The following is a 23,440-nucleotide window of genomic DNA, read 5'->3' on the forward strand; positions in this document are numbered from 1 at the left end:
AGCTTTTATTCCCTTCAATGCACAGTAAGTTAATTTTAGGTTTATTCTAATATTTTAGTCAATATGTTCTTTTACAAAGTATGAATTTGAATTCTGGACCCATTACAGAAACTTTGCTCTCTTGGTCAATACAAAGAATTATAAAAATGGGTTAGTTTGACTAGATACACTTTCTTCCAATACTGTTAATTATATCTCACTATTTAAATTAGATATTAATCAAATCTCATATCACCCACTGAACTATTTCATCTAAGATTGAAACAGATAAATTTTTAATGATGTGTATCATCTTGATTACCCTTTCTAATGACAGACCAAATTTAGTTCTTCTCTTTGGAAATTACTAATCATAGAATCATTTAGATTGGAGAAGACCCTTTAAGATCATTGAATCCAGCAACCCTAAGTGCCATGGCTATATGTCTTCTAAATACCTGCAAGATTTGTGAATTCATCACTTCCCTAGAAAGCTTGTTCCAATGTTCCACAGCATTTTTGGTGAAGGTTTTCTAATATCCAATTCAAATTTCCCCTGGCACAACCTGCGGCCGTTTCTTCTTATCGTTTCAGCTTTTGCTTGAGGGAGGAGACTGACCCCCACCTGGCTGCAATCTCCTTTCAGGTAGTTTTAGAGACTGAGATCTTACCAAACCTCTCTTTCTCCAGGCTAAACACTTCCAGGCAGGTTCCTCACAGGATTTCTGCTCCAGACCCTTCCCCAGCTCCGCTGCCCTTCTCTGGACACGCTCCAGCCCCTCAATGTCTCTCTGGCACTGAGGGGCCCAGAACTGAGCACAGGATTGGAGCTGTGGCCTCAGCAGTGCTGGGTACAGGGGGACGGTCCCTGCCCTGCTCCTGCTGGCTGTGGATTTTTCAGTAGTTTCAACAGTGATTCTCTAGTATTAATTATTTACATTATTTACTTTGTTGCTCTTTATCACCTATTTTTTTTCCTACTTTTCGCAGAAAATAACAATATACAGTGGCATTTGTATTACCTGTTGTGTGATAAACCACAGAACATCAATTTATATGGAGCATACAGGAATTTTCTATATAAGCATTGATTTCCATTCCTACCTAAAAAATAAAAGAATATAAATAACAGAGTTGTTGTTTAAAATCTCTTAATTGCTTCAAAAAAATAAATTTCAAACTTTTTATGTAGTTTTTTTCTGCCTTGTCTTGAGAATTTTCTGTTTCTGGTATTTGTCTTCCTCAAAAAATACTTTCAAATATTATCACAACTTTATTTGTTTCTCCTATCAGGCTCTTCTCCCATAAATTTCTGTGATTTAAATATCTTATTTATTTACATAAAATAAGAATGTATATTGATAAAATGACCTTAAAGTATGTCTAAACATTTCTTTACATGAGAAGGTTACTGAGAATATATATTAAAATAAATTATATTTTTTGAAAGTGTGTGTGTCCTAGAGGAAAGAAAGGCATATTTAGCATTTGAGAATGACCCCTGAAAGAGGTTACAATTACTGCAGAGCACAGAATGAAAAGCAAAAATGATCAGTGTATTGGATAAATGGCTCACGAGGAATAACACTAAATTCAGCAAAATTCACATTGCTGTATTTATCAAAGATCAAATATACAAATAAAATAATGCAATTAAATGCAATTAAATGCAATTAAAAAAATAACAGAAGACTTAGTAGAATGGATAATTCAGTAGTAGAATTCTAGGACACCCTAAGAGAGCTGCTACCTGTGGAGTATGAGTTACTCTTGTCCCACCGTTCAGTAGTGTTGATGTCCAACTTTGGGTCCTACATTATAAGATGTAGAAAGCAGAGGAGATGAAAACAATAAAATTAAATAAAAGATTAAAAATCAGAACTTCTGAAGAAAAGTTGAAGAGATTTGGCTGATCCAGCCTTGCAAACAAAAGTTTGATATGCACAGGGGTCATAGTATTCCACTGTAGCCGCAAAAGTTTAATATTGCTTTCCAGTAATGAGTTTTCAGTACTTCCAATATGGTATTTGTTAAAGGCAATAAACAGTATTAAAAAATAATATAGATAAATATTAAAAAAACCTGTCCAATTATCCAATAAAAATAGGTTATTGTGAAGATCTAAATTTAGGAATATAAATCAATGAACATTCTTTTATAGCGTGCTGAGAATATTTGGTCTTGCCTGAAGGCAGAAGAAGGGCCTGAATAATGTGTGGTTTTGATAACAGCATTTTGACACATTCTGGAACAAGTTTCTTTTTTACTATGAGAATCATACCAATGACAATCAAATGCATGTGATAATCCAATATCTTTTCAAAGCTGTATTTTTTGTCGTAAGCTATGTGGTCTCTTTAAAGAGTGCATGTATGAGAAATACATTTCATTAGTCTTTATGTGCTTCAGTGACTGGCTACATTTCATGAATATTAAAGTACAAATGAGACTACATTGGCTGTCTACACTGGTAACAACAAAATAATATTTGCATCCTCCAGAACAAGATGAATCCTGACAGTACATTTACCTTTTCTAGAATATCTTTAGCTATTTAACTCTGTGAGTGGTTATAAGAAAGAAAATATTTGGAGATTTATCACTGTAATTGAATCTGAAGAAAGACAAACATGTGATTGGTAGAATTGTGTTTCAGATAAGTGAGCAGTAGATACAAAGCCTCCAGAGAAGGAAATAACCAATTTAATTGCTAACTGATAAATCGACAATATCTGTTTACTCCATGTGGGTGTGTTACAATGCAACAAATAAATTATGTTCATTAAATATTTTCTTGGAAGATTATTGAGCACTGACAATAAACCATAGCAGCACAGAGAAATGCACCACAATTATTTATGTGGTTGCACTGGGAGGATGGAGGAACAACCCATTGTTTTCATTCATTTTAGCTAAAAAGAAGCCTTTTTTCCCTCTTAATGTGAAATGTTCCCCATTATTAGAGGGTACTGCATATTGCACCCTTATTCTCTGGATAGTGTACCTAATATTATGAGGGAGAAGTTCAAAGCTGGGCTTAACATTAAATTAGGCTTTATATTTTCAGAAGAGGAGATGTAGGCCTATATATATCCTGACAGTTTATTTCATTTGAACAGTATAGTTATAAATGCTAAGGGAAATCCATCTTGAAAATTTCATTGGATAGGTAGAAATATTTCAATATATTTCACATATATATATATATATATATATATATATATATATATATATATATATATATATTTAATAATATATTTGAAATTTATACATACATTTAATATAATATATATTATATATATATAATATATAGTAAGTTGAGCCTGTAATATTGAGTTTACTTTTTGCTGCTTTACTTATCAACTAAAACATAGCAATAAAAACTTCTTCAGATTTGCAAAAACTTCCAGATTATCTCAGATTTTGTCTGTCATCAGGCATCAATGCCATTTTTTCATCAGGTACTGCCATCTTGTGGAATTAGAGTAATCAAAGCAAATGCTAAGTGGATGAAGAGAAATATGTTTTTCCAATGGGATCTCCCACTACACAACAAAATGAAGTCTAGAGCTGGAATTATTTCTTGTACAAACATTATAACTCCACAGAAGTGCGATTATGGCATGGCTATTTTGCATGCTTTGCCCTTGAATAGGCAAAATTTAGCCATGTTAAGGACACTTAGGTTTTCAGTGACCTTAATAGAGTTTATATAACAACCTTCTTGTTATGTCTTCACTTGGACCCAAAATACCACTTAGCTAACAGGGCTGCTGAAAAGGCTGTCCAGAAACCTCATGTAAAAAAGGATGAATGGAGCAATTTCTGAAGAGAAAATCCCTGCAGCAAATCTGGAAAACATTCAGGCAGTAACAAACACAGGAGTGAATATTTGGTGTTATCTGAATGCTTCAGCACAGCTCTCTTTACAATACTTCAGGCATTATTTCATACTGACCCACAGTGACAGGAACACTTTTACATTGCCATAGTACTGACATTTTCTGCATCAGAATATCTCCAAAAGCACTAGGAAAAATGCTGATATGTGAGTATTCCAGCTTCATCCATTATGGGAAGTACATCACATTGTGACAGTTTAGGAATTAGTGTTGTTTAGCAGAGAAAACAGAACTACAAAAATCATTTAAGAAATTATAGTAAGCAAGATTTCAGACTATAAATTAATTCTGTCAGGAAATAGATGAGCTCTTCTTACTACTCCATCACAAAATGACCCAGATTTTGACCTATATAGCCTAGTAAAAAGTGTTTAATAAAATACAGAAAGAAATTGGACATTAGGAAGGCTACAATAGGAAGGCTTTCCAAATCATCTTCAGAAAAAAAAGATAAATATTTCCTTAGAGACATCCTTCTGTAAACCAGGTTGGTCATTCATAAAAGGAACTATCAGTTTTGCCGTTACCAAAATGACTTATATCATTTTTACACCATTATATATAAGAGAATATAGCAGCAGAAGACTTTTTCAGCCCACCGCACATCCATTTGCAACTATTCTACAATACATAATTTCTCCATCTTTTTATTCTCTTTTTCTGTTTGTGTTGACGCAAAGTATCTGTGTATACTTTAAGTTGGCAGACAGCTGTAATTTTGAAGAAGGGCTCTGCATCCTCTTTGTCATTTTGTCATTGATGTCACATTAAAAATAAAAAAGGTGGGCATAAAAATAAAAAAAACCTCAGCAAATGTTCTGAAAAAAACTCCAAACTTATGTATAATGCAGTGTTTAGTTTTCTCTTTTGTCTTAAACTTATTTTTCCCCATTAAAAGCAAATTGTGTACAGCATGGAAAAAACATTTACTAAGATTTTTCTCAAAAGCAGATGACTTCATACGGTCCATATCTAAAGTAATTACTTTCTGATTTTAAAGTTCTGGTTTGGTTTACTTAGATTTTGGTAGCACTGACTTTTAGCTTAAAAATTTCTTGAAGGTCAATATTATTTATCTGTCAGGCTTGAGATGCACCTCTGGAGTACAATATCCCATTGAAAAATAATGTAATGGCAGTTGCATTTGTGTTTGGCCAAATGACACTGGTTCTAAAATCTTGTAGCATAAACCATTACAGGAAAATTCAGGCTTGAAGTTCAGTAAAAACTGCAGTGAACAGTGTACAAATAGACCTGGCATCATCCATTTGGTCTTTGGCTTCTTGTTCTCAAATCCTGAAAGTTCACCCAGCAGTTTACCATATTGTATGAGTAGGATTTCAGATAATATTTAAATACCTTTCTTCTTGTGGTTTACATGCGCTGCTGTGCTGAACTCTTGTGGGACTTGTGACATGTAACTACATCCACTGTTTCAGAATATTTTATTGTGTATGTACAGTATAGATTACACATTTGTCTACAGAGAGACAGCTATGTTTTAAATATTGATTCTCTATTATTGTCTTTTTATTAGTTTGGTTTTTTTCAATGTGTCTTTGCAGTCATGTGGGTATTGGCTTATGCTAAAAACTGACAGTAGAAAAACAAACCAGCAAAACAAAACAAACCCCCAGGTTTTGTATTTGGCCAGCCTTTGGTAGCAATTTTGTTTTTTACAAACTCTAACTTGTAATTTTGCTGGCATACAAAGTAGAAACAGTCAGAGTCCAAGAATGTGAACAGCGATGCATGATTCATCCTCTTCTTGGGCTGCAAATTTAGAAGTGTGAGATATTTGCACAATGGATCAATGTCAAGGTACACCCATTTTCCCTTAATTGCAGTCATTCTGTGAACACCCTTTTGTGAAATCACTTCTGCAAGATAATCCATCTATTTCTGTCAGCTAAAAACTGTGGGGTCCCCAGATCCCAAGCCAGCTGTGGTTGTTTCTGACTGGTCTGCAACATTTTCCTGAGATATTTCCAGTGAAACCTATGCATAGTGTATGGACATGACCCTCAAAATTTTATTTAAGAATCTGCTGAACTCATTAACCAGGTTTAACAGGAGAAAAAAAATTCGTGAAGTGTCAAAGGGGCTTTTCACCTGCAAAGGAGACCAAGAATTCCAGCTGCATTCTAGATCTGAGTATTCAGATTTTGCATTCTTCAAGTATTTTAAGGGGTATTCCTGGGGTTTTGCTTTTTAGAAATGAAAATTAGGAGCAATTCTTTCAATGTCAGTGGGCTGAAAAGAATCAAGAAGTAAACCGCTAACACTTTCTTCTGGACTTAAGAGTTTGGGCTTCTGGCTGGAATACAGATGCTCTAAGTGTGCATTAAAAAAAAAAAAGCCTTAACTACAGCTCTATATCATAAAGGGTTTGAGCTTCAGGTTTGGCAGGAGTTCTGTTACATTTTTTGTCTCAGTACATTCTGCCAGTACACATTCATCCATCACGCCATTTTTAACAGCAAAAATAATTAAGAAAGTGCCAAAATGACAGTATCCCCCTGGATTCAGCACCGGCACAGACTAAGTATTTTATTTCCTTAGAGGCACAAAAATTTATTGCCTGAAATCTGTTCTTTAGTATTAATTCCAATTAATAAATGAATAATTAATTGTAAGTGTTTTTGGGCTATGAATGGAGAAAATTCTCTTCTGTGTGAACTGCCAGTGAACCCACACCGATGACTGTTTTGGATTTGCTTTGAACTACGTTTAAACCAGAGCAATTAGTGAGACTGATTACTTTCCATTTGAATTGGTAACAGGTCCTCAGCTAAAGCCTGTGTATTTTCCTTGAACTTGTGTATTCATCATCATTTTGTAGAATTTTGTACTGCCATGAATCATTTTTTGCCAGATAAAGCATTATGGCAAAATGTGGTAATAAAATTTTCCAAGATATATTTGGGGCATAATTAATATTTTGCCTAAAACATAACAGAAGAGGAAGGAAAATCTGAACACTCAGAGAACTCTCTGAGAGATCTTAATTCCTTAGAGTCCTATGTAGCCCCCAGAATTACTAATAAATCTAAAAAATATTTTAGTAAAAATTCAATGTGTGCAGTTTAAGTCCCCATTTTGAGATTTTGAGACAGTCTTCCCCTCCTGTCAGCTAAGTATGTTCAGTCCTTTAACATAGCATTTTTATATTGATACCACAAGGGTTTTTTAGGAGAGAGTTTTCATCTGATTTCAAAATTAGAGTAAACTTTCTAAAAATTGATTCAGAAGATACTGCATCTTATTAGCACTACATGCACTGTTTGCTTATATTGGTTGAAAAAGCAGTGATTGTGCCTCTTTGTTCCTTTCTCACCGCGGTGTCTGGGCATAGTACAACACAAGGATAGAAAGGACAAATCAGTTGGAATTCCTAATTCTCTCCGTACTGTTATAGTCAAAGTGCACATCTGGCTAAGATGTAGTATGTTTCACACTTCTTACACCAGTTCCTCTCCTATCACTAAAAGGAAACTACATAGCAAAATTTAAATTTTGAGGTGTTTCCTCTCACCCCTTTGACTCTTTTATTTTCAACTAACTTTATATGAAAGTATGAGAGAACCAAACTGACATAGTTGAAATTACTGTCTTCCTGTTGCTGCTGAAGATGAGTAGCCACATAAGAAATTTCAGTCTAAAAGCTTGAAATTTGTTATACCAGTGGAGCAGTTTGTGTCTTGGAGCAGTAGTGGGAACTTTATACTCCTGGACTAACTTCAGCTTTTCTCATTTTGAAGCCAGGTTTTTGAAGGCTACAGGAGGAAGATTACAGAACAAATAACCTTTCATTGGATATGCCAGTTTAAGTAGTGAGCAATATTTTTTTCCAAGGGTGAAGAAAGAATGAAACAATGTAAAATAAGCTCAAAAGGAGAACCTGTAAAGAAGTATACATAGGGTTAAGGCTTTAAAGTCAGAGTTGGTGAAACTCCGCATGAATAATTCCCTGCAAGGAACATCCTGCTAAATCAGAATCTCATTAACTTTACTGATACTTCTAATTCTGAGGCATAAATGAATCTAGGTTTTATTAAATCATGATATAATCTCATGCAGAATAATAGGAAATAACTTTTTTTCCCTCAACTAATTATTATGAATATAAAGGGAAAAGTATATAATGTTCAGATAAATAGAATAGATGATTCACAGGATAAAAATAAGAACCAAGGGAAAGGATTTAACTGCTATTTTTAAAAGTCAATGATTTGTTGGTAGCTCTGATTTAAGGAATTATTAATTGATCATAGGGATTTAAGCTGCATAAAGGAAAGGTTAAGGAATTCTTCAATGAAGCAGATGTAAAAGATAGAACTATAAAGCAGTAATATTACCTACAAGGTATGTGGAGCAGTTACTACAATCTAGTGACTTTAAAAACAAACATTCAGAATGAAACCTGTTTATACACACACATTTGCATTTGCATAGCTTTGCAAGAATCATCTTGACATATTTCCCTGCAAATCTAACCTAGTAGAGAAAATAATTCTTTGGATATTATTATTGGTTTGGCCCAAAAGTCTAGAAAAGGGATTTATTTAATATCTTATTGCTGTTTTCTGAGTCTGATGAATAAATTAATTATTTCACCTGAACTAATTCTGCCTTCACAAGGAACTCGTGGATTCAACATTTATGATACTTTCAAATTCCCAAGGGGAGAAAAAAATATCCTCTTAAATTCTAAACCAAACAAATTAAAAGTTTTTAAAATCTTTAACTTTTTCTCCCAGTACATTATTGAAATAAAGCTAATGAACATTATTTTAGTGTATCTATTAACATGACAAAGTATTGTTTCTGCAAATACTTTATCTCATTTTCTTTCTGTGTTCTTTTAGAGATCATCTATAGCTGGGTATTTAATGAATTCCCATCTTTTGTGGCAGAAGACAGCAGGCGTTTCATCTCTCAGGAGACAGGCAATCTCTACATATCCAAGGTGCAAACATCCGATGTTGGCAGCTACATATGCCTGGTGAAAAACACAGTGACAAACGCCAGAGTTTTGAGTCCTCCTACGCCTCTGACACTGAGAAATGATGGTAAGAAAGCATTGTTTCTGTGTACTATGTGGGAAAAGAAACTAAATAAAAATATTCTGATTAATTTAAGAAACATGATTTTATTATTTTTCAGTATATGCGTGCATTTTCTGTAGAAAATGGCAAAGGGAAGTTGTTCATGGAGGTATTTCATTTAGAACATACAGACTTTGTGAGAATATTTAGCTCTGCGAAGGCTGAAGTGCAAACTGACACCTCTTGGTGTATTTTGTTTAGTACGGTTACTCCACCTTGCTCTTCTGATGTTCTTTCACTGACAGAGAGAAGCACATCTCCTTTATAGGCAATGTCTGTTGCCTTAGGGCACAGTTCAGTTGCCTCAACACAAGTGGCTACTGCCACACTGATACTCTCAGGCACCAGGGACGTCCACCAGGGACTGGCAAATGTCACATGGGGCATCCAGACCGGCTGCAAGATGCCAGGAGATTATTCACGTGTTTGGCCTCTGTGGTTAAATACAACACAAAAAAGTTTCCTTAAATACACTGGCAGAAAAAGGAGGAGAATCTTCATCCTTTTCTGGGTGCATAATATGCCATAGTGTCAGAGGATGACAAAAAGTCTGAGATATTGCCTTCTTTGCCTCAGTCTTAACACCAAAAGCAGTAGTACCTGACATACCCAACTTCTGGAACTGTAAGTTAGGGATGGGGACCTGAGTGATACCCTCATAATCCAGGATGGAATGCTTTGTGATCTGCTGTGCCAATCAGATACCAACAAGTCTATGGGCCTGGATGGGATGCACCCAACAGGGAGATGGTGAAAGAGTCCACCAAGCCTCTCTCAATTATTTACCAACAGTCCTGATTATCTAGAAAAGTCCCAGTTGACTGGAAAATAGCAAATATGAGGCCTACCTACAAGAAGGATCAGAAGGACAATCCAAATTCTGGATTCTGCATCTGCCACTGCCACAGCCCCAGGCAGTGCTATAGGCTGGGAGCAGAGCGACTGCAAAGCTGCCCAGCAGAAAAGGACCAGGGGGTGCTGGCAAACAGCCGCTGAACATGATCCAGGGTGTGCCCAGGTGGCCAAGAGGGCCGATGGCATCCTGGCCTGGCTCAGCCAGGTGTGGCCAGCAGGAGCAGGGCAGGAATTGATTGTCCAGCTGTACTCGGTACTCTTGAGGCCACATCTCAAATTTGCGTCCTGTTCTGGGCCTCTCTGTTGGAAAGAGGACATTGAGGGGCTGGAGTGAGTCCAGAGAAGGGCAGTCAAGCTGCTAGAGGTGTAGAAAACACATGTGATGAGGGGTGGCTGAGGGAGCTGGGGTTGTTTAGCCTGGAGAAAAGGAGGCTCGGGGGAGGGTTTATCACTCTCTACAACTGCCCAAAAGGAGCTTGCAGAGACGTGGTGTCAATCTCTGCCATGTCTCAAAGGAACAGAGAAAATGGCTGTTATTTTCCTTCCTTCCAAGATGTTCTACGTTTGATTATGCTTTCTAGTTCCTCACAACAATTCAGCTCATGTGAATCCACACATACATAAATCAAAGAGAGAAAGAGAGAGAAACAAAACAAAAAAAAAAGCAAAAAAAGAAAGAGACAGCTTTCTTTTATCTTACTTATAAATTTTTCTCAAACAAATATTAGTCCTATGCTACAAACACATTACAAAATCCGGATTTAAACACAGATGACTTAGTTTACTAGAGTAAATTTAAAATATGTTCACCAATTAGAATGGAATTAAGCTGCTTTTTTCATCGTAGCAAATTTAAATTTCCTTCTGCATAGCATGTAACCTCTGCAGCAAAAAGCTGCTCTTTTAATTTATCACTTCCTATTTTCTTTTGCTGGTCTAGTACTTCTGTCAATTATTGAGTTTCAGGTGTTTGTTTAATTTTACTGACTTAACATAGTGAATCCGTATAACATATCTTTTTGGTAATGTTTTTTTCAAAATTAAAATGCCCAAACATTTTGACTGCCTTTTTAATCTGTTTGGACCCTGAAAAAAAAAAATAATTTCATTTACATATTTATTATTCATATCTTACTCTATTTATTCTTTGTGATATTTCTTCATGCTTTTATTTGGTTCTGTCTTGTGCAGAAATTCAGCAAATTAATTATCTGTTTTGTACTGACAGTACATAGGTAGACAACCTACTGAAAGAAATTGAGAGAGTAAATAAGGATAAAGGCAGCAGTCTACATCACTGAGCTAGGAAAAAAATCTATGAAGGAAAACTCTGCAGATTTTTTTTAAATGTCAAGTGGGTAGTAAATACCAGCCTCCAGCAAATTTTTTGTTTCACGGCTGGCTGTCACACCACTGTGATAATCCAACCTTCTGAACTGTGCTGGAGTATTGGGGAAGTGTTTGCACATAGATGAACAGCTCCTCAGCAATTTCCCAGTCTCCTGACTCATTTTTTCACACACATGAATTTCTACTGGGCTTCCATGCCTTAATTTTAATCTGTTGGTATTTATGAAAAGCTCCTTTCTTGTCATGGAATTCTTCAGTACTTCTGAGTAAATTTGTTCCTTTCCTGTATGACTGAGCAAATTTCTCAGTGAAGAAACCTCAACTTGCTACCTAACCTTGCAGTCTCCATAAACATACCTTGAAAAAGTTGTTAAGGAAAGTACTGGTTGCTAAATCATATTACTTGGGAAATCTGTCTGGTTCCACCTCCCCCACATAATGCAATAATATGGGCCTCTTGAAAAATATCTGTGATTATAATAAAAAATTTCCATAAATCATACTGTACTTTTTCATTTTCATACAAATGGCCTTAGGTAATACTGCCTTGTCCATTGACAAATATTAAAGGGTCACAACAACATTTTTAAAGTCTGTATTCATTATGTGCAAAAATACAAAATAACTGTTGAAAAGTAGTGCTAACTAGTTAAAGAAAATTAAAGTAATTTATGAAGAAAGAAACTGCTGTGAATAGACTCCAAGAGGGAAGTGAGAATTTAAAAATGGCATTAAAACAAACATTAAATTACCTGAAAATATGCTGAACTCTATGTTTGCTGAGTTGTGTTATATATTTTTAAATATGGCTTTTTAAGCTTTTCTTTGTCATAAAACTACTTGAATTACTTTGAACTTTTCAAATACTCCCTTAGGTTTAAAAATAATACATCTTTGTGAGTTCCAATGGTTGGCATCACAACTGACATTACCCTAAGCAGTCAGCACATTTGTTAGAAACCACAGGAAGAGCTTGTGGTTTTAAACAGCTTTTACAAATAGCTCTACATAAATAAAACAATTTATACATCCTGTATTCTCCAAACATATATATCATTAATTCCAAAGTACTCTAATTGATTTATTTATCATCATTCTTAGATTTTGATGTATATAGAGTACCTATGCCCAGGGGACTAGACAGCTGGTGGCAAAGAGCAATTCAATGACAACACTGGTCTCTATTTATCTATGAGAAAGAAATGGAATAATATCAAGGCATTCTGTCAAACTCTGAAAGATTGTGAGAACTTACTGGGATTTTATTAATCTTTTTTTTCTTCTGTGATGTGTCTCAAAGGAGAGCTTAGCTGCTTGATATGAAGCAAATTAAATAAAAACATCAAGAAATCCTTCAATGGATTCTGAATAAAATGAATACCTCATTTGTTCAGATGTCCTTGACAATCAGTCATTTCATGTAATTCAATTTCACTTCAAGCTGGGTTATAAAAAACACCCTAAAATTTTGAGGAGAGAAAATGTTTTAGGAGGAAATAAAAGAATATGCATCATTTCATTAACTGCCTCTTAATGCATTACAAATTTTGAGGAAATATTTAATAACTGTTTACGAATAATAAACAGCTTTGTTAAATTGTATCTTCAGAGGCTTCGATGCTGATTGAGAGCAGTAAATTATCTTCACTCATAAAAACATCTGAAAGTCTTTTCAAATTAAGGAAATAGAAATCTAAGGAGTATAAACATTTGATTTTCAGTGCATAAGAGTTATTTCAAGTTCACACATTTTTATTCCAGTTTTTCTTACTTTTTTATCCTTCTTGTTCTTTGGAAAATATGGCAACTTTAATGTTATTACTGTACAGTAGTAAATTACATAATTCTTCATTTTAACTCTGTGCAGATACTGCATATTACCTTTGCTATGGTGAAATTTCCAGAGTTAAAAAAGAAAACAAACAAACAAACAAACAAACAAAAACAAAAACAAAACAAAACAAAAAAAAAAAAAACCAAACTTGGACAATTTCAGAAACCAGAAGATACTTTCTACTATGTTCCATCAGAGCAAATTAGTTTAACCTCCAGATGTTGGTATGTCTGACCAGACATATTCTCATGTAACTGACTTTCAGATTTTTTCCATGTCTTCATAATCTGTGAAGCAGTGAACTGAATTTTGTCTGTTCTCATTCTGTTGATTAATGCAATGTGATTAATGGTCTCACATGATAGAACATATAGCTATCAAGGTATTAAGGATGTTAAATTCTAATTTTCCATGATGAAATATGGTCTGCATATGCTTTTTGAGATGTAACTCTGGGATATATTGCTTGAACAACAAGCAACAGTTGGTTATCTAAAAATCTGGTTATCTAAAGATCTAAGTTATCTAAAGATCTCTTTACTAGCATGAAAGAAAATTTGGAGGAAATGAGAGCAAATTCCCAAATAATAGAAATCAAGCAATAAAAAATGCCCAGTGTAGCATAATAAGATAATAAATAAAGCTAGAACAAAATCTGCAATTTCACAGACATAGTTGTACCCACCCCAGAAGAATGCTGACAGTTGTTAATTAACTGAAACCTAAAATATTTTTTTTAAAATGCTTAAAGATGAAATGTAGTGGTTTTGACCTGTCTTCTTTGCCTTTCTCTAGTTTTTATTTTTAATTTTTTTTCAACTTTTATTAGTGGTTTTGTTCTCTAATAAGGTTATTCATATGGAGCTGAATTCTAGAAGACAACAACATGCACCTGAATTTTAACAGGAGTTCAAAATACATATTCAGCTGTGACTCAATTGTGCTATATTTTGTGGATTTTCCAGTCACATAGGCTTCCTCTTTCACATGGGTTATATTGCAAGGTTTTGCTGCAACATCTTGTATTTTAATTGTGTCCATAAAAACTGTATAGAGACTGTAGGAACTCTTCTTACTCAGTACTCCAGGGCAGGAATCAAACCTGACATAATCCTGCTTTGATTTTTTTTTTTTTTTCAAGCACAGACAAAATGTCTGGGCAAAAATCAAGTTTGTCCTTTAGTGGTATACAGAGATTGATAGCCCTGACAGAGACACGAATGTATGCAAGGTTTGCTCCAGGGGAAGGTTGATAAAATGGCAGTGTCCCTGGGCAGTCATTACCTGATAGTAAATATGTTTCTCCTGTAAATCTGTAGTGAGGTATTTTAATGATGGGTCACTCTGGAAACTGAAAATAAAAGTCTTCCTACAATCTCTGCTTTACTCTACTGAAAATGTATCCTGCATGAGTTACAGGTATTTTGTACTTTTTTTCTCTTTTGTTTTGCTATTGTGCCAACGTCCTCCTGCAATGTTGTCAAAATAATAGGATGAAAATCAGGATTAAGAAATGTTAGTGTAGTCTTATTTTAATTTTTTAAAAAAATAAAAGAAGGCCATACATATAATAGGATGGGGGAGGGTTGTTGGTTTTGTTTGGCACTTTCTTATTTCCAAAATATTAACTTTTTATTTTTATTTTATTTTATTTATTTATTTAGAAAGTCTGTTCCAGTTAGCAGGAATGGTTCTTAACTTATAGGCAAGAAAATCTATAGGTAGGCAGAGAATTTTATAGAGGGCTTCTATTCAATAAACCTCCTACAGGGTGTTTTATAGGAACTGTAGAATAGTTGAAGAACACTCTCAAACAGAACACAACAGTTCAAAGATACCATTTGAAAAATATTTAATCTAAAAATGTCGAGAGACAAAATAACTTGGGATGGTCTTTTGACAATGTAAAAGGGCTGAACCCAGGGATCTATGGGGCTATTACAGGAGGAAAACAGGGAAAGGTTGGGAAAAGATTATGTCCCAGGATTCACTGTAGAGCAAGAAGCTTTCACTGCAAAAGTTTGCATTGAGTTTAGTCTGCTTTTGAGTTCAGTTAAGGTAATTTCTTTACAGGATTCTTAATTGCTTAGTCTTCCCATTGGTTTATAGAAACACTATATGCTGAAAACTCAGTGGTTGCTTTTCTAAATTAGCTAAAATTAGCTCAAGATTCTAGACATGTAGAGTCTTGCACATCTTCTGCACTTATGTTTTCTTGTTTCACTCTTTCTCCTTATGATTTTTGAAACTTACACAAAGAGTTAACTGATCCATACACAGAATATACAAAGCCTAAAATTACTGAACTTGAAAAAAATGTTCCTCTAAATTTGCTAAATTTGTCAGGATTAGGAATGGTGTTGCACTGAACTATAGCTGTTAGGATTTCAGACAGAAGTATGTTGGTAATATTATAATTCTTGGTGACTAAAGTCAAACTTCTGCATTTGATAATGGAAGTAACCTTTACAGCTGTAAATGGTTTCAGAGTATGGTCCTGAATGTTATGTATCTTAGTGTCTCAGGATCTTAGATAGAAATTCACCAGTGACTGTTGCTTTGCAGTCTGAGAGTATGGCATAATATTCAAATTGAAATAACTTGTCAGTTTGGAATTCTTTTCAGAGTAGCAAAATAATTTGATTATGAACATCAGGAGTTCTGCTCGAAGTTAAAACTGCAGCAAGTAGGTAACAGGATGATTTGTTTCTATTGGGTCTAAAACAATGGGTATTTTAATACTTGTTTTTGAGGATATTTCCTAATAATATGTTCTTGTTTTGCATGGTTATATGAGCAGTCTCAATTGAAAAAAATTTCCTTATTTAGGAACCTTTTCCCAGTTTATTAGATACAATGAATATTAGAGCAACACTGTTACGTGCAGTAGTGTTCTAATTGGTCAGAAGAGAGGGAAATACCATCTCTGCACAAAACAGTAGTTTTGACGCTTCTGGCACCTGTTGGAAAGGGAATATTTTGTTTTTATTCTGTAAAACATTGCAGGTTGCAAGGAAAAAAGAATTAAGCTTAAGGTCATATTTGAAGTACAAACTAATATGTCATTTCCTATAGGAAAAATGATATTCCTAGAGAAATTTCATCAGGAAGATAATTACAAACCCCATAAAAGTAGATATTTCTCCTAATCACTCAGACTAAATAAGATTTCCCAGGTTTCTGAATATCTTTTGTGAGCCTGTCCTGGACAAATATTGGGCAATTGGAAAGGAGAAACAATAAACATTGGCCAGTGATGCCTAAAAGAAAACTGCCACATATTTCTTATTCCAAGTTCAATGTAATCTCATTCCCTGTAAAAACAAAATGGAACAAAACCCCTATGATTTGGTTTTCATTGAGCTAGGCCTCCCAGGCAAGATGTAGACTATGTAATGAGTCCATTTTGTTCCTTGATGTGTATGGCTGCTCAGAAAAATTATCTACATACCTAATGAGTGAAAATAATCAGATTTTCTTGTTTAGATACAATCTGTACATGCACAGATCTTCATATTGGAGTGCTGTGTGCAAGCCACTCACATGTCCTCACTCATCTCTGAATGTCCAAAGCATGAAGTTTGGTTTCATCTAATACCAGATGTGCTGGATTTAGAAGGAGAAATTAGGTGCCATTTTACAAATATGTGGGAAACTGATGAAGTCTAGCTTATTCCTCACTGAAAACTTTTTTACAAAGAAAAAGACTGCAGACCTGGTCATAGTCTGCTCAACATCTTCAAACACAGGTGAACAGAAATCTCTGCAGCCCAATCTGTACACTAGAAATTTTGGTCTCTCATTTGAAGAATTAAATAATATACTATTTCCCACATTGCTTATTCTGAGACTATCTCATTGCTTTTGTGTTTTTAGAGTTTGGACTCAGTTCCCTTTATTTTATTCATAAGACCTATGATTTCAACTGAAAATTAAGTGGTTTTGGTTCTTTATGATGTTTAAGAGAGGAATACATTTGTATCTATGACATATATACATTTAAGAGTTATAAATAATAATGTATTTCAAGATAGTAATACTATTTCTAGAAAGGGTTTTCCAAAGTTCAGAGTTCAGTGTAACTGATAAACTAGTGAAATCAATTATGAGTAAAATATAGATTATAAAGTGGTGAGAGTAAAATAATGTTTTAACACTTTTTTCTGCTAAATGTGACTTTCTTTCACATTTATTCCTCTAAAATTGAGAACACATCAACATCCTATCCCTTAGTTTTAAACTAGAGTTTATTCCCTTCTTGTGCTGGATTCATTATGATATTTTTTCCAGACATTGAATTACCAATTTTTCTGTCATATTAGGATATATTCCAGTAAAGACCTCCTTCCATCCAGTGATATGCAATAGGATTTGCCCTCTAACATACGAAAACAGTGTGGGCACTTCAGCATTAACTCAGTTTAGTGCTTAGTTCAGTGCATTACAGAATGCAATTTCACATGAGCATTTTCAGGGCTTCTCAAATGATAAATTTATAGCTCAAAACCTGGCTGAGAGATGTTTAAGTGGAAGCAATGCTGTGGACTGTTACCTTCAAACAACAATTCCACAGTAAATTTCTAGGGATTTACAGCAGGTATTGGTCCTTTAGAAGAAGATTAAGAGTAGGTGAGTCAATATATTCTTCCCAGTTCATTTAAAATCTCTGATGCAGACCAGAGACAATGGTGGGTATCATTATTATACTTGAATCGATTCAGTTTGTGCTGTCAATTTACTCTCATTGTAAATTTGTGTATTCAAGGCTCTCCCAAACAAATTTCTGGAGACGTTTAACAGTACAGGTCTTCAGGGAAAATGCTAAATATTCATTTGCTACAAAGGGACCCATACCTTTGACAATCTTAGTTTTCATCGCAGGTTATAGATAGAAGACGAAATTATGCATGATCATTCTGTAAGCAAGTTCTTTGGCAAAATTTTCTTGGGTTTAGAGACATATTCACACAACAGGTTATCATTACAATGTGGTAGGATACTCAAATTTTGATCTGTAAAATTATTTTTAAATTCTAATGCAGCAGAATAAGTTTATCACGCCTCAAGAGGTTTCCCAGAAACTGATAGGAAGATGCAGACTAGTAAGAATCCCAATTAAATTTGTCTTTAGAGCTTTATCCAGGATATAAGAAAACCATGTTAACATTCCTGCACCACCTGATTAAGATTGGGGACTTCTTTGTGCAAACCTCTCAGATGAGCATTCTTGGTAGCAGAGCTGGGAGGGTTTTATCATTTGTTAACAAAATAATGGCAAGTATCAATCCATGCCTAATCTTTCTCCTGGGTTTATCAGACACTTATTCAAGCACTGACTGTAACCTGTTCCATTCAAAATTAGGCCCCAAAGGAAGTTAAAGAACTATTAGTGAAAGAGTATGTAACAAACACAAATCAGCCTCTACACATCTGAATAAGAGGATGGGTCATGGTTTCTCAGCAGTCAGATTTTTTTAGGCCCCATGAAGGAAAAAATTCTTATTGTATGAATACTGTGGGTTTTCCACACTCTTCCTCTGAGGTTGTATAAGGCATGGGTTGGCAGGCTAAATGTCGAGGTAGAGCAGTCCTTTGCAAAGCAATAATGTCTGATATCCTGTCTGTAGCTCTTTCTCTTGCTCTTAGCTGAAAGGACTGAAAATCAGAAAGTGATCTTTTTACTTTATTCCATTCTCCATTCCATTAAATGGCCCCTAATGGATAAAGTAAAGAATTTTAGCTGCAGTAATATCTGTAAATGTTTGAAATTCTATTACTTCTATTCCTGTAATATGTAACTGCCTCAAAATCAATATTTATCACATTTTTATGTCATCTTTTTTTTAATACAAAAATGAAATGCAGACATTATAGCTTAGTGTTCATAAGACATTGAGTAGCAGAGTGTAGAACTCAAGTCACAGATTTACAGTAAAATTGGAGGAAAAAACTTGTTAAATAAAAACTCTTATAAAAATTAAACCTGATTTTCTGAAAATTTTTTTTCTGTATTTGGGTTGGAGAATAATTTTTTACAGTTATCTTTGTGATAACTGTATCATTGTAAAAAAAAATCTGAAGGAGAGATCTCTTCTGTAAATATTGAGATCTCTTTCTGGCCGTGTGACTAACAAGCCCTTGATTCTATCAAGGTTAAACGGTGCCTGTGTTAACTGTTAACTCCAAGGTTAAACTTTGTCCTGTGATCTGCTCAATCCTTTAAATCAGTGTCTTCTTTGGTAATCAGAGGCAGAACAAAGGGGTTATTGGTTTTTAAATCTCTTCCAGCCAAGAAGACCCTGCCTGAAAGGGCAGAGACCCAAACACTGGAAAATTTAAGGTCGAATGACATATTTCAGACTGAAGGCCAGGGATAAGATTTTCTTTAACAAACAAAGTTTGCCTTTTAAACCCAATGCTAATCCCAGACCTAATTTCAAGATATGGTGAACTAGATTTATTTTGAAGAGCTATGTTTGATATCAATCACAAATTCAGTATTTTATACCCAGATCTGAACTCAGGTGAACAAGTTTGGGAAGTAGGGACTCTAGCAATGTAATTAGCCTAAAAAATAATGAATGATTAGGGTCAGACCTTGAAAGGTAAAGGATTTTCAGAAAGTATTTTTTTTCATGGGAAGGCAGAGCCCAGCAGCATTGAGAAAAGCAACCTATTGCTCTGTAGTGCCCAAACCATGTGAGCTCTGTGATTTGTTAGCCACTTGAAAATCGTATATTATGTTTTTATTCTCTGCTGATCAATTTTATTTATTGTTGTATTTCATGTTTGATAACTGGGTATAAAAAATGACTGAGAGGATTTTTTATAGCCCCAGCCAAACCTCTGTAAGGGAGTCATGTATATAAGCCTGAGAGAGATTGATTCCAGTGCACATAGCTCAAAACCTGAATATTTCTTAAAAGTTCAGCTTCCTTTTAGCATCTAGCACAAATGAACAAAAATCTTCATGAAAATGCAGGTGATGGTTGTTTTGCCGTCCCTGACTCAAGTGACCAAAACAAAAGCTAGAAAGCTAAAGAGCCTAGAGGCAGCACAGCCATAGCAGAGCGATTATAGTGTAATATGGGAAGGTAAGGACTTAACAATTCCCTTAATATTTATGCAAGTCTAATGGCCTTCATGGTCTCAAAGATCATAAATAATAAGGATGAAAAATATCCCTCTGCAATAATAGACTTTTGTTTCCTAATTTTCATAGGGACACCAAGCAATTGCTCAGTAATTTTTATACATTTCCTGCCAGCTGCTGCAGGCATGTCTCTTGCTAGGGTAGCAATAACCCAGAAGAACAGGACGTGGTGCAAAGCATCAGTCAATCAGTACTTCATTAAAAGTATGAAATGATGGCATGACACGTAAAGATCATTCAGTATGTGTACAGATTGCACTCACTAAAGGGATTTAATGTAAGTTAGAAACATAAGATCTGAAAGATAATATTGTCCCCGAGATGAGTACAGATGTACTGTATTATTTCAAAGGCAAGAATTATTTAATCTTATTGCAAGTTCTGTTTTTATTCAGGGCTAAAAGAAGCAAGTGTTGAATACTGTGTAACAATTCAAGACAATTAGTTTCCAGAACAAAGCCTTGCCCAAAAGCAAAACCACCCCATTTTTAATTTCATTGAAACACAAAACCTGTCAGTGAGTGTGAACAGTCAGCAGGTGCCAGAGATTTAAAAGAAACACCTTGGGAATATAAGGGTCCATCATAAAACCTAAATGAGTTATTTTCAGCAGTATTCACTACAAAGGAACATAGTAGATTTCTCTATCAGGACTGATGCTCTTGTAATTGAAGTTTATATAGAAGAAATTTTAGCGGAAATATTGACACTACAAATAATAATGAGGTTCCAAGGCTGAAATTCTGCATGGAAGGAAGCAGGATGTGCTATTTTCCTTGACTGATGCTTAGGACTACAAGGAAGGTAGGTAGAAAAGGTGTGAGGGGTTTTCCAATAAAAGGGACTCCTAAGAACATCTAAGGCATGACAGACCACTAGGTCTGACTTCTGTGTCACCTGTGTTGATAGAAAATCCATAAAAAAGGTATGGTCTTTAGGGTTGTATTCAGCACATTATCATACAGTAGTCTTACCACACAGTCATATATCAGCAACACAGATTTAGACCAGGGAAATTGTGCTTCAGTCTGTATACAGCTTTCCTAAAGAGTCTGAGAGAATATGAACAGAAATGTCCAAGCTGCTTGCATTTCACATAGTTCTTTACAGGGTCACCCATCAAAGGCTGTTGAGGAAAATAAATTCTTAGAGGAGCTGAAGTACAGCCCTACTTTCAATTAAAAATATGTTAGAAAAAAAATCTACTAAATGAGTACCTAAACTGTTTGGAGAACTGAGAGATTGTCAGTAAGGACTTATCTGAGACTTCACTTTTCTGCACATAAACTATCTGGAAGCAAAATGAACAAAGTAATAATATTTTATTAGATATTATCTGTAAAGACATTAGAGTGCCACAGTGTACGAGCATCAGTTCAAGTACAAAACAGCAAATAGAACTGAATTTTGTAAAAAAATCAAAAAACTCCAAGGAAATAAATAGTGTGAAAGAAAGATCTACATCTTCATTATTGTTGTGCAGTTCTCGCCTTCACATCTCAAAGTGAGAGAATGGAATTTGAAGAGGTGCCACGTGGGCACTAGGAATGTTTAGTAAAGGTTCTTTCTAAGGAAGGTTTAATGGTCTGTGGTTTTTCAGTCTGCTAAAGACATATTTGAGAGGAGATATGATAGATATCCTGTAAAACCATGTAATTGGTTAACTGAGATAAGTCAGAAACTAGTATTCATAGTCACAAAAAAATCAGAAAACAGTAAACAAAGTTACAAGGAGTGTAACTAAATTATTAATTTATTGGTGTCTTTCAATCCAGTGGGAATGCATTTTTACGATATATTATAGCAGCAATCACTTCAGTCTAGGCTAAGGAAAATTTTAATTGACTACCATTTTTTGATGGCCTGGCTTTATTTTAATACCCAGGACACATATGGGGGTTTTTCCTATTAAAAAAAGAGGATTCATAAAGCAATGTCAAAACACTTATTTAGTCCTGTCTTGGAGAAAATGGGTCAGTATTGCTAGCCCACATAATACTTGCAGGATAATTTTTTTACAAAGAAATCTGCTACCTATAGAATTATTTATGGAATTACATTATTTGAAATAAAAGCATTTAATGCTTTCTTTTTCTGTCATCTGATTCACTTATGAGACACATTTAGATTTTCTAATTAGACTTAAGCCCCTGATGAAACATTCAAATGTATATATGTTCAGACTTCCTCCAGAACCAGGCTTCTTCAGGGGCCTGAGTGACAGTGGGAAAATGAGAGCACAGCCCCACTGGAAACTCCTGAGCCCCACAAGGAACATTTGAAGGCTAGGAATATATGTTTTACAATTTCAGTCTTATGTACTGTGCTTTGCTCTAGCAGGTTGTGGGTTGTTTTTTCATCCATCTCTGCCAACTCTTATTCTCTCAGCTGTAAATCTTGTACTCCTCTACTTCCATGTTTCTTCTTACGCTCATTTCTTTTCTTTCTCACATAAGAGATCTCTTTTCTCTCCTGCCTTTTCATCTCTTGTTCCTTTTTGCTTGCTTTAGAGTTTTTGGAGAATCTTAACTGATTTTATAGATTTAGATTTGCCTTGTTGCTACTTTTTCAAAAAGTCAGATTTTACTCCATTTTCCTCATCTAAAAACCTGAAACATTCTTACTTTTTTAAATACAGCCTTTTGCTCCCCAGTATTTCCTACCCCCATAGCCCAAATTCCATCTAACCAAATACAGCTGTTAGAGTCATATTCTTCTCCTTCCATGCTGATTGTATTTTCTCCAAGTGGCATTAAACACAAATTTCTCTCCACACCTTATAAAACATAGCTCCATTTCCTTACTGATTTCTCATTTCCTAAGCTCTTGTGATTCTCCAAAGCTGTCAATCACTCTACACCAAATCTGAGATAACTTTATTGATTTCCACTTTTATATTTTCTCATTCCTGAATGTTTCCCATTTCCTAGAATGCTATCTTATAGTACTTAAAGTGTTGTCCTGAAAAGAAATCCTCTTCCAAATTGTAAGTCTCACTGAAAATTACATAACTGAAATTTTCATGTCTACATATCTGTGTTTGTGTCTGTGTACACAAATGCTCCTACATAATTTGAGGGTTTTTCCCTCAACTTAGAAGGTCCTCAGTCAAACATAGCACAATATATTGATTTATTTGTCTAATTGTGAATGTGCTGGTAAACAAAGATTTGGTCCATGAAAAGTCTCATTCTTCTATTGATTGCCCATGTTAATCTTCAGACGTTTAAACATTAACCCAAGTTTAAAAAAATAAATC

At 34.7% G+C, this 23,440-nt stretch overlaps 1 protein-coding gene across 4 annotated transcripts in view; it reads left to right on the plus strand.

Moving 5' to 3' along the window:
- The window catches only part of CNTN5 (contactin 5), a 611,453-nt gene that overhangs the window by 442,152 nt on the left and 145,861 nt on the right, over positions 1-23,440 (plus strand). For all 4 annotated transcript variants that reach the window (XM_063148896.1, XM_063148898.1, XM_063148895.1 and 1 more), the window contains one exon: positions 8,750-8,953. In XM_063148896.1, the coding sequence (XP_063004966.1) occupies positions 8,750-8,953 (204 nt within the window). The remainder of the gene's footprint in view (positions 1-8,749; positions 8,954-23,440) is intronic.

Source organism: Melospiza melodia, chromosome 2 (assembly GCF_035770615.1).
Source record: "Melospiza melodia melodia isolate bMelMel2 chromosome 2, bMelMel2.pri, whole genome shotgun sequence".
In the NCBI taxonomy this organism is placed as follows: Eukaryota; Metazoa; Chordata; class Aves; order Passeriformes; family Passerellidae; genus Melospiza; species Melospiza melodia.